This window comes from Orbicella franksi, chromosome 4 (assembly GCF_964199315.1).
Source record: "Orbicella franksi chromosome 4, jaOrbFran1.1, whole genome shotgun sequence".
NCBI lineage: Eukaryota > Metazoa > Cnidaria > Anthozoa > Scleractinia > Merulinidae > Orbicella > Orbicella franksi.
The window spans coordinates 3,734,606-3,746,766 of NC_138148.1; the positions used below are offsets into that span (position 1 = coordinate 3,734,606).

General features: G+C 39.7%; 1 protein-coding gene across 1 annotated transcript; it reads right to left on the reverse strand.

Moving 5' to 3' along the window:
- Positions 1 to 2,062: 2,062 nt before the first annotated feature.
- Positions 2,063 to 3,719, reverse strand: LOC145485357 (uncharacterized). The gene is made up of 2 exons (XM_081464036.1): positions 3,184 to 3,719; positions 2,063 to 3,073 (listed from the first exon to the last, which is right to left on the reverse strand). Exon 2 carries the CDS (start codon positions 2,989 to 2,991, stop codon positions 2,188 to 2,190), a length of 804 nt encoding a protein of 267 aa, XP_081320162.1. The 5' UTR covers positions 2,992 to 3,073; positions 3,184 to 3,719; the 3' UTR covers positions 2,063 to 2,187.
- Between the last annotated feature and the right edge of the window lie 8,442 nt (positions 3,720 to 12,161).

Consider the following 12,161-nt stretch of genomic DNA (forward strand, 5'->3'; position numbering starts at 1 on the left):
ACTCTTCTTCCCTTAAGTCACAGGGAAGACTGTTCCAAAGAATGGCGCCACCATAGCTAAAGCTATTTTTATAATAGTTTGTGCGCGGCAATGGAACATTTAGTTTATTCTCAGAGTCCCTCGGATTATATGTGGTTTCTCGCCTCTCGAATTTAGAACTTAGATCTTCTGAAGCCAACCCGAGCAGAGACTTATAGGCCATCGTAGCGTTCTGAATTTGCGGCTGGCTTGTTAGATTTCTCCACCCGAAAAGTTTGAACAGGTGACCAGCATCTACTAGTTTGAGTAGGTCAAAACACGGGCTGCTCTATTTTGTAGTTTTTCAATGTAATTTATTTCGTAAAGTTATCCCGCTTAGCCCAAATTGCCACTAACTACCTCAAAATACAAGAACCTACTTTGCCAGACTTCATAAAATGTAGGCTCTTACACGAGGGTTTTGCTGTATAATATTTGTGTTTTTATATGTGTAATATCTGCAAACAAGCAGCGAGCTGTCACAGACTGACACCTCAAGTCTCGGGTTTGGCAGCTCACTGTCTTATAGCTAAGCGTATTTACACAAGCCGTGAGAAACTTGAATTTATCTACCTAAACTTGTATCTATAACTGACCTATAACTTGAACAAGAAAAAATGTTGTTAAGTAAAAATCTTTTTTCTCCGTGTTTGGCGGGCAATTTCATTTTAGAGAACGATTTCGAAAATTGATTCTAAAATTTGGCGCGCCCGTTTACTGAGAATGGATCGCGAGTTCGAACTATACAATTTATCAACAGACTTTTAAAAGACCCATCAAATGATAAATAAACTTTCTCCATTTCCGTTTCGGAAAATACTGGACTCGCTCTCCGTCCGTGAACTTGTATACCGGGCCTCGACTGTTTTCTCGGTCCGAGCAAAAACACTGAGGTCTTGTCCACACTACGCCGGAGAAATTCGAAAATGCCACTTTATTTCTACGGTTAGGCCAACAGTCCACACTAATCCGGACAGAAAACGGAGCATTTCGAAAAAACTCTTCAAACCGGAGGAATTTGAAAATGCCAGCCTTGTGTTTTAGTGCAGACCGCAGAAACCATTTTAAAAACGGAGGTTTTCCAAAGCGATGACGTCTTGATAATCATCCTCACCCTCAAGAGTGCACTCAAGCTTTTCCGGCTGCCGACGGTGATGGCTGCGTTTTCACATTTCTCCGGCGTAGTGGATAGAAAACATTTGATGCGTTTTTGGAGTGAAAAACGCCGTTATCAAATTTCTCTGGCGTAGTGTAGACGTAAGATCTTGATCCGCCAACAAATCCAGCCAACATTTAACTGAGTCACACTTGGTCAAAAACAATAACAATAGGTAAACTTAGCCAATACCAGAGCCTAATAACAACCGAATGGTTGATTTCCTGTTAACTGACTTACTTTAGATATCGACCTTTTTGGCTTGGGCGGTTTGTTGCTGACCATGTGCCGATACTCTTGAGAATAATTCTCGCTTTCAAATAGAGGCCATTTTGCTAATGTAAATATTTCCCAGTTCCATTCCCTTGCCGGGGGACAAGAAGTGATCACTCGGCCAAAAATGGTCTCATTAATTCATTAAATAGATCAAATTTTGTCCCCACAAGGGACTGGAGCTGGCATTAGCAAAATGGGTATTTTCAAATAGTATTGTTATGCCTCCCAACTCAAATACGTTTTCCGATTAGAGGAGAACATGTCACGTGTCGTGAGTCAAAACTCACTGACTCCCTAGCGCGAACAAAACTCACTAACTCCCTAGGGAAACAACAATATGAACTTTCGACTCGCACGTGATCAGGACATGCTCCTTGAAACCATAGTTAGTAACTATGTAACTCTACTAACTATGTTGAAACCGCGGCAAATTTGTGAACCAGCCCGCGTCAAGCAATCGATTTCTTCGCAGTTTTTTTCTATTTTTGAGTTGGGAGGTATAACGTAACAAAACACTTAATAACTGGCTCAAGGGAAACAGTGAGTTTTGTTTTCCTCGACCTCAATGCGAAGTCTCGAGAAACAAAACTCACTGTTTCCCTTGGGGCCCGTCATTAAGTGCTTATTATTCAAATTAAAGGAGCTGCATGCATCTCACTGAAATCGATCCCAAAACCTAACCCGGAAAATAATCGATCGAGGAATTTTGTTTTCCCATTTCAGGATTCAGTCCTACTCTAAATGACTACAGTTTTTAATCCGTTTTCGTCTTGCTTGCTTGATTCAATCAAGTCAGTGAACGTTACTGGTAGAACGATTCCAACAACAAACCTGCTTATGATTGAATAAAGAGCATCCTTCAGGGCCTCGTATTCGGCAGAACGAGGTGAACCGCTTAAGATTACTAATAAACACACCAGTAATAAGAATATGAAAAGCACCGGTCTGCGGTATTCTTGGAGAACTTTCCACAGCAGAGAACATGTTTCCATTGACGCTTCCTGCGGGTCATCCGGCTCCGCTTGTTCGTGAATAAAATTCTTCGCATCCCACAGGAGAAGAGTAAACGCTACGCTTACAACAAACAGAACCGGCAATGCGGCCATTTGAAAAATATGTAAGTCTTGGCAAAAATAGCTGTTCCACCAAATGATCGCAGAGCCAATCAAACCCAGAGACAATGCTGCTGAAATCTTGAGTTTAGAGCATAACTCGGAGGTTCCATGCGATGTAGGTTGGTCGAAATAAATGATCAAAATCGCTATTAAGTTGCAGCCCTGGAAAAACAGCGTAGAACTTGACAGAGCTCTGAAGACATTGCAGGATTCTCTGGGTTGAGTTTCCAATCCTTTCCACGACTCTGCAGCATCCGCCACGAGAATGGTAACTTGGCAAGCACACTGACAAATTGTTAATGCTCTGCATTTTTGAAGAAACGTGTACTTTGTTTTGTCCTTGAAGCAGCTCCGTAGCATTTGCATGTTGAAGATGATTCCTGCCAAATCAAGGGCTGCCATCAACAGTGTATATATCAAACTCATGGTGGAAAACAAAACTCGTGTCGTAATCGGTGTAGAATCCTTGCTTCTGTCCAAGGTTTCAGCTAAACTTGAAACATTAAATCTGACAAAAAACAAAATCAAATATATTCAGTATACACACCTGGCTAGCTAATTAAGCTTAATTGTGTGCATGATGCATAACAATGAAATATTTCAAGCATCAGTAACGACCTGACGTCGCAAGCATTTCATCAAAACTGCCAGTCTGAAACACTTTTTGTGCATAAAACGTACCATCTTGAAATCAGTGAGATAAGTATGGGTTATTGACCAAGTGTAAGGTCAAGATGGCTGGATATTGGCCAAGTTCTTCTTTTGCGTGTCAGTACGGACCGAGACGGAGTCGAGGTTCATAAGCTCGCACAAAAAAGAACGAGGCCAATATCAAGCCATCTTGAGCAAGCTTGGTCAATAAAGGATTTATTATATGGCTTTCGCGGACATTTTTCTTGCGGGACGTTTTTCTTACGAGTCCAGAGCGGGCAAGATAGCTCCATCTTGCCCGTTCGGGTAGCCAATCACAGCGCAGGATTTGATTCAGAGTCTTGCCCGCTTACGGAGCTAGCCATATAATAAATCCACTTTTCATAGCTCGCGTGAGGACACATAATATTGTGACAACGAAGCCAAAAATAGTTTAACGATATTTCTTTTTTTCTGATATTGTGCTGCACCTCAACATGATTTTTTTCAAATTCTAGATTTATTGATATGAGGCATCATAAGAGAGATTGATAGACATGAGATCTGTTAAATGGTACGCCGGTTTTCACGATGTTTGCAGTATTCTTCAGAAACGAATATTCTGTCAATCATCTTTTGCAGAAGACAATGTGTATGCGCTTGATGGTTGCTTAGTTACTTATGCGCGATCGACAAGAATAAAATTACACGCGCGTTACAAAAGAATTTAATATTTCGTTCAAATATCATAGTGGATATTGCTAACCATGTGAGTGGATGTTTTGGAAAACCGGCTTGTTGTATTTAAGACTGCCGTGTCAATCTTTCACCAGTTTCTGCGTTTTTCTCGGCTCTTCACCAGCGGAAATACACAGGGAAAGGTTATGTTCAGATAGATGTATACTTGTTCACCATACTCAGGGTTGTTTCTTCATTTCCAGAGGGGATACTCCAAGAAAAATCGTGTAGGGGTGTGCGGCAGGCTTCCCAAAACCTATAACTTATTGAAGACAAAAATCGTCGATTTTTCCTGCCCTATTTAAGACCTGACCCTTAAATTCATACCCTGTTTAAGGCCTGCTTTATAATTACTTCCCCAGTTCAGCAATGTTTATAGGCTTTTTTTAGGTAGGATAGCTTTTTCTATTACACATAACCAATTCAAGACTGGAGTGCAAAACCCATTATCTATTTGAGACCGAAATGGTCAAAATCGACCCTATTTCTGACCAAAAAAGGCTAAAATACCATACTCTTTGGGGCCACACATACCTATATAGCCAATATAGGGGAGTACAGTGAACACCTGCATATAAGAACAAATGGATTAAGAACACCAGGCTGAAATTTGGCCAATAAAGCCCCATTTTTATAAGAACAAGATCAGCCTGAAAATTGTAACATGTTCTTATAAAATGGAAAAAGTGTCATAATTACAAAACATGTAAGTTTATGTTTGCTGTCAGATAACTACATACAATACATCTATTGATTGCGTTCATTTGTTAATATTTAGCTCTTATTAACCGAGCAGGGGGTCTGTATGGGAGAATCTTGACCGAGGTCGTGAGTACAGACCGAACGCAGTGAGGTCTGTACACACGACCGAGGTCAAGATTCTCCCATACAGACCGCCTTAGCTCGGTTAATAAGATGTTTATTATATGGCAAAGAAGAAAACTTTAATTCTTTTAATGTAACTGGTTTGCTGACATTTTGCTAGCGAACGGCGTTGAGCTTAACTTAAACCTACCGAAATTTGCTCATCCTCTTTACTTCTTTTTTTGTCATCAGGCTTTTTGGCACTTCCATAAATGATTGAGAAGAAAATAAAAGAAAATGTTGAACATTTTTGTATTTTAGTTTGCTACTTTTTCAACGCAAAATGAAACCGGTCTACAGATGCCGGTCTAGATGGGAAAATCTAGACCGCGGTCAATATCGATTTCAGGCAATCAAATTCGTGAATTCGGTAGTTCCCAGTCCTTGTGAGACACAGCCATATAATAAAATTACAGAATAATTATTTATTTCATTTTCCTAAAATATGCTAATTGTACCTCTAGCACCATTGTTTGGATAATATTACTAAATAAAAATTTAGAAACACTTTAAGAACATTTTGAACCTGATTTGTCACTAAGCACCCGATAAATAAGAACTCAATCAGCCTGACCTCCGAAATCGTCTGTTCTTATATGCGGCTGTTCACTGTACCCCTCGGATTTCCTGTAATGTGTTCAATTGCTTTAGAAGTTTGTCTTCCACCAATTAATAGTAAAGAAAATAAACTAAATCTTGATTATCGCTTATAAGTTCTGCGTTGATATAACTTTAAAATTAAAATACAATTTAACTAGAATAAATGTCATGACAAAGAGAATACGATACCGAAAAGCACTAAAGATGCAACACTTTGTCATAGGAAACCATTTTAAATTCCGGTAGAAATGTTGCCGATGTCGACACAAGTAAATTATAGAAACAAACAAAACTAGTGCAGTAATTTCTCTCTTTAATTGAACAGAATGGTTTCATCAACAAACAGAATTTACGACACAATTTGAGAACATGAAAAAATGGAGATAACAAACTTAAATTTGAGCTAGGCTTGATGAGAAAAATCTGCAAAGACGAATGCAGGTAGTTCCATTTGAGAATTCCATGACGCTCACTATAGATGGTTTTCACATCACGCCATCACTGTCTAATATCCAAAACTAAAGAGCCACCAAAGTTTTTATCCTCATCAGGCATAAGAGGCGATATATTCATATTTGTTTACAATTTTACAGCTCAATAGCGTGCTTCGTTTGGAAACCAGAGGTTGCGTGACACAAGGCTCATGATTTTGAGCCTTTTTAAAAGTTAGAGCATTAGGAAAACAGCTTATGTAAATACTTGTTTTTTAAGTACTAATAATCAGTCGCCTAGATAGCCAAAGTAAGTTCCAGATGTTTACGCTATTTTCCGGCCGTCACATTGGTGTCCACGGATGTACACCAACATGGCGTTTTCTGAAGTTTGCCGCGGGAAACGCAGAGGCCTAAGCCTTGGAGAAGTATCTTATTTAGCTGTCTTCTCTGAACATCAAAATTTCTTAGCTTTTTCCACTGGATGGTTTTCGATTTATTTTTTTATTGCGTGACAGTGAAGACACACGTAGAGATGAAGTCTTGCCACGAAGCTTAGATGACAACGTAACCTTATTGTTTACAAAGCTGGCTTGAGCTTTAATAATTGCTACGAAAGAAAAAAATTTGATTATAATAACGTAAATTATCATTTATCTATGCGAGAAAACTGATGCCTTTAGGTAAGTTCTGCTAGAAGAATTTCCCGCAAAAAAGCCACTGAAATTTTGGATGTTTTGGTGCAAAAAATTATGCCGCACTATATGAGATTTTAGCGATCAATATAAGGACTTACGATATTTTGCAATAACTAGCCAGTCCCACTGGGGGAGGGAGGGGTTCTAAGTATCTGCATCCCGAAAACCCCTAATAGGGCCTCAGTAACTTGCTGTCGCACTTGATCGACTATTTTCCTGAATTCTGCCGCACTTCGGTCAGTCTGAACAATTTACATCGACTGTGTTTAACGTGTTAAAGAGTATTACTCGAGTTTCTCGGGTATGACTCGTAGAACAACTTCACCTACCACGGGGATTGAAAGCTGCGTCTCGGAGATAGTATGTGAAAATTCCTGCGAAGATTGTCTTCTGCCATTTCAACTGGATATTATTCCTTGTATCTTTTGCTTCTTAGTTTACGATAGAAAATTTATTTTTAGGTGGGAAATTAGTTATTCTTTGAAACACTATAACTGTAAAAAGTTCATACCTCCGTCTTTAAATAAAATATTATATTATGTGTATTATGTTGGCCTTATATTACTCTGCTAAAGTACTTCCCATAATGCACGGTGAAGAAAAAACAAAGGATCCTACTGGCCGATTAAAAACACGCCACAATGGTCTCATGTGGTCTCGTTTGAGCGAGAAAGCTTCTTTTGGCTCGTTTCTCTGAAATTTTCAATGAAATTTTCGCTTCTTTGAGTTAATAAAAATGAAAATGTAGCTAAGTGGAACTGTGCGGCCTTGCGTATATATATTATGGTGGTTCAGTAAGTCTTCAATTGGAAAATAAGACCAGCGAGCGAGCTATATATGACTGATCATATATAGATCGTATATCTGAGAGATATGAGCCATATCTGCATGGACGTTCCAAACGCCAGAAAGAGGTCACTCGTGGCTATCAACTGAAAATCAAAATTGCATTTTTGATAGTGTAAGAAGCACTTAAGTCAATAGTACAATTTCTATCGACCGTATTTAACGTGTTTAAAGAGTAGTTGATATGACTGGACAACCTCGTGCGTGGAGATTTAACGCTGTATGTAAAGAACTCAACCACTCCGGTAGGATAGTGATTTCAAAAAGCCACTGTAAGCTTAAGAACACCTCAACTGACTTACCTGACTGCTATTGACTGCCGAATATAGCACTGTGGTGCTGCCGCAAGCCGATATTCAAAGAGAGGTGTATTGCACTCGTACCGGCCAATGTAAAATGACGTCAACTGAACTCTCTCGAAACAAGTGGCGAATTAATTTATTCATTCAGACAGCAGCGTTGTTGACCTTGATGTCATGGGTATTATACTTGGAAGTTGCATATAAATAAGGTGAACTGGACATTTGATTGACGAGTCCGTCTCTTTTGACACACAAAGAAAACAGTCTGAGTTGTACCATAATTAATAGAGGGGAATAGCTCTGAAACCTGACAAACTTACTTGTACGTTTTTGATCGCTTTTTTGGCCTTGACCGCGCACAAAACACAATAGTTGTTTACTCCGTACTGAGAAACCAATCAATGGAGACGTGCTGTTCACGTAATTCATATACATAGTGTATGAACGCAATCATAAATCTTGGCATCTTTCTTTGCTCCTTTGATGTTTACCGAGCTTCATAACCATGGCTGCACCTTATACAGAAAGAATTACTTCATCTATAGGCCATCCCAAGTGGAAGTAAAAAAAATGTTTCAAATTCAATTCCTAATTTTAACGCGAGAGGCTCTGTCAAGGTTTTGCCGGATTCGGGATATTTAGGTTAAAAAAAATGAACGTGATACGGGATATTTGGGGGGAAATTAATGCGACATGGTATATGACACATTAAGAACAGATATTCTGGGATATCGAGTAGGAAAATAATTAAGTTTTGAAATTGGAATTAACGGAATACGAGATATTTAGGCCAAAAATTAAGAGGACACCATATCTCCCGCAAATTCATTGCAAAAAGTAAAAGGTATAAAATATTTTAAGCTAAGTGTGGCGAAGCCTCCGCTAAGAATTAAACATGCTGAATACAGGAAACTCAAATCAATTGATATAACTAAACTGAAAGAAGATATCCGCAATTCTCAGCTATATCAAGACCCGCCTAATGATTTGAACATGCTGCTCGACTGTTATAACACGACTTTAAGATCGCTATTAGATGATCACGCGCCCGTTTGTTCTCGTCATGTCTCCACTCAACCCAGGCCCCCATGGTTCAATGAAGACATCATTCAGGCTCGTAGGGACAGGAGGAAGGCCGAGAGAAGATGGAGGGCAAGTGGTCTACAAGCAGATCTTGTAGTATTTAAAGCTAAGCGAAATTATGTCATACATTTGATGAATGAAGCTAGATGTACTTATTACAAGGAATTCATTGACGAGAACAGTTCGGACCAATCAAAGCTGTTCCGGGCTAGCAAGAGCCTACTAAATCCGCAAGCGGAGAAGTCTCTCCCACCTCACACTGACGCATCTGTTCTTGCAAATGAGATGGGTGAATACTTCATCCATAAAATAGTGGCTATTAGATCAAAGCTAGCTGGTGACACGGTCTCTCCTGCGGTTACTGAGCGGGCGCCTCACGGTTCATCGAATAGTGATGACCTTGTCACGCTATCAGAGTTTCAGCCTCTCTCCGAAGAGGCTGTAAGGAAGATGGCTGTGGTTTCTATGAAGACATGTACTCTGGACCCTCTTCCATCATCCATCTTGTTGGTTTGCATAGAGGAGTTACTTCCAGTGATTAGTAGGATGGTGAACGTATCACTAGAGTATGGCTACTTTGCAGATGACTGGAAAAGGGCAGTAGTACATCCTCTGCTCAAAAAATCTGGTCTTCAATTGATAAACAAGAACTTTCGGCCTATGAGTAATTTACAGTTCACGTCCAAACTCACAGAGAAAGCGGTTGCAGTACAATTACAAGAGCACATGCTAGTCGATGGCTTGTTTCCAGAATTGCAAAGTGCTTACCGCCAACATAATAGCACTGAGACCGCACTACTCAAGGTGAAGAACGATCTCCTAATGGCGATGGATAAAGGTCAAGTTACGCTGCTGGTGCTTCTCCACTTAAGCTCTGCATTCGACACCGTCGAACATGAGATCCTTCTGGAACGATTGAGGTCAACAATTGGATTGCGGGGGAAAGTACTTTCATGGTTTGAGAGTTACCTTAAGGGCAGATCGCAGCAAGTGTCTATCAACGGAACTCTCTCAAAGCCGTTTGATTTGAAGTGTGGAGTTCCTCAAGGATCGTGCCTGGGCCCGCTTTTATTTACCATCTACGTGAGTAAGCTGTTCCAGATTCTAAAACACCATCTGCCCTCCGTTCATACTTATGCTGACGATACTCAGTTGTATTTGTCATTTAAGCCCTCTGACTCTTCCAGTGAAGTGGAAGCTGTATCAGCCATGCAGAAGTGCATCTGCGATCTCCGAGCATGGATGAGGGAGGATCAGTTGATGCTCAATGATGACAAGACTGAGTTCCTGATTATAGGTACTCGTCAGCAGCTCTCAAAAGTTTCAATCCAAAGCATCAAGATTGGGCAGACTGAAGTCTCTCCTGTAGCCTCTGCGCGCAATTTAGGCACATGGTTCGATACGCATCTAGATATGGGAACTCACATTACAAAGACTTGTAGCAGCGCTTTCTATTATTTATACAATATACGTCATATTAGGAAATATTTATCCAGAGAATCAACTGAGAAATTAGTTCATACTTTTATCAGTAGTAGATTGGATTATTGTAATAGCCTTCTGTATGGAATCCCGGAATATCAGACTATGAAATTGCAACGTGTTATGAATGCGAGTGCAAGACTTCTATATCGTGCGCACAAGTTCTGTCATATAACACCTCTACTCGCAGAATTACATTGGTTACCAGTGCGCGCCAGGATACATTATAAGATACTCTTGATAACTTTTAAAATTTTGCATGGCCTATCACCTAAGTACCTTTCAGATTTAATTAGTATTCAACAGCCTTCGTCCTACCATTTGAGGCGCAACGACAATGGTCGTTTGTTGGAAAGACCAAGTGTGAAAGCCAAGAAAACATTGGGAGACAGAGCTTTCCAGATAGCTGCTCCTTTCCTATGGAATAAGCTGCCAAGGTCCGCGCGCGAAGCAACGAACTTAGAATTTTTTAAGACTTTAATTAAGACATTTTTATTTAAGGAATCATTTCTGTTATCTTAGCATATCTATATCTTTATTTGTAATTATCTTTTACCCATTTAATGTAAATATTTTTTTATGATTTTGATAGAAAGATTTGTAAAATTTTAGTTATTAATTACTGTTGTGATGCGCTTTTGAATATTTTATAGAAAAGGCGCAATACAAATAATAAATGTTATTATTATTGTTATTGTTAATATTTTGTGTTTTAGCGACAAAAATGGTTCACCGACGTTCGGCATCTCGCTCTGAGTTCGTCGAGTGTTGCCAGGTATAGTAGGATAACAGTTTTGTTTTTCTGAACAAAATATGTTGTTCCTCGTCAAATTAATCCCAGAAAGCTCCAATTAAGCATAACAAGCATTATCTTTAGGTTTGTTAGCTGCGAAGAAAAAGACTGTTATCGTGTCGTTTTGGAAAGAAAGCTCGGTTTGGACTGCCGCTCGTACTGTGCATTCACTACAAAGCCACCGATACCCAAAACGACCTACATCACCATTCATTACATCTTCGGTCATGGCAACGAAAGCTTACCCCGCCCCTCCCCCAGTCAGTTTTCACGCTTTTATTGAACGTCTTTAACGCTTGTGCTCTCACAACGCTGACTTTCTAGTAGCCTTATACGCAGACGCTCTTTGGGCCCGTCACGCAATCTTCCTCTCTTCAGATGAAGAGGAAGATTGCATGACGGGTCTAAACGGCATGTAAGCAGGAGGCTAACTTTCCAGAAGCCTAAGTACCAAAAATAACTTCTTTCTTTGAAAGGCGTCACAACAATGCACAAACTCTCAATCGAAAATGGATTGAAATCGCTGGGAGGTTAGGGATGACGACTCAGCAACATCGAAGGCTGTAAGAGCACACAGATAACCATAAGACAAAAGGTATGTGCGCCTAGCTTGTAAGAATTGAAATATTGTGCGCCGTTTCTGTTTTGGATGTCCTTGGTTAATGGTTTAGCAGGCAGGGTCAAGTTCCTGGGCTGACAAGTTATACAGAGCCACCTTCAATTTTCAAACCTTCAATTAAGGTGGCTCTGAACCCTATGAACTGATCTTTTTAAACTTTGCCAAAAGTTGCGTCTTATCATGTTGATCAAAACTTGATAATATCAAAACATTACACCGTACCTTTTTTTGAATTATAACCGCTTAAAGCTGTAATTAAGGGTGTTTTTGCAGGTTATACTGTTGCTATGGTAGCCTTTTTTGCGTCACGAAAATGATGACAACGTGTTCACTAATGATTAGGCAGTTTTTTGATACCGTTATGTGATAAAGAGTGGTTATAATGACCCATCAAAATCTTACTACTGGAAACTGTTTTGAGCCACTTGTTGTTTTTGTTAGCGAATTTTTCCTAAAATAAAGAAAATTTGTGGTGTTTCCTCTATCATTTGTCGGTCAATTCTGCACTAG

Coding starts and splice junctions, on each gene's coding strand:
- LOC145485357 (XM_081464036.1), bottom strand. CDS start 2,991: ATGAGTTTGATATATACACTGTTGATGGCAGCCCTTGATTTGGCAGGA.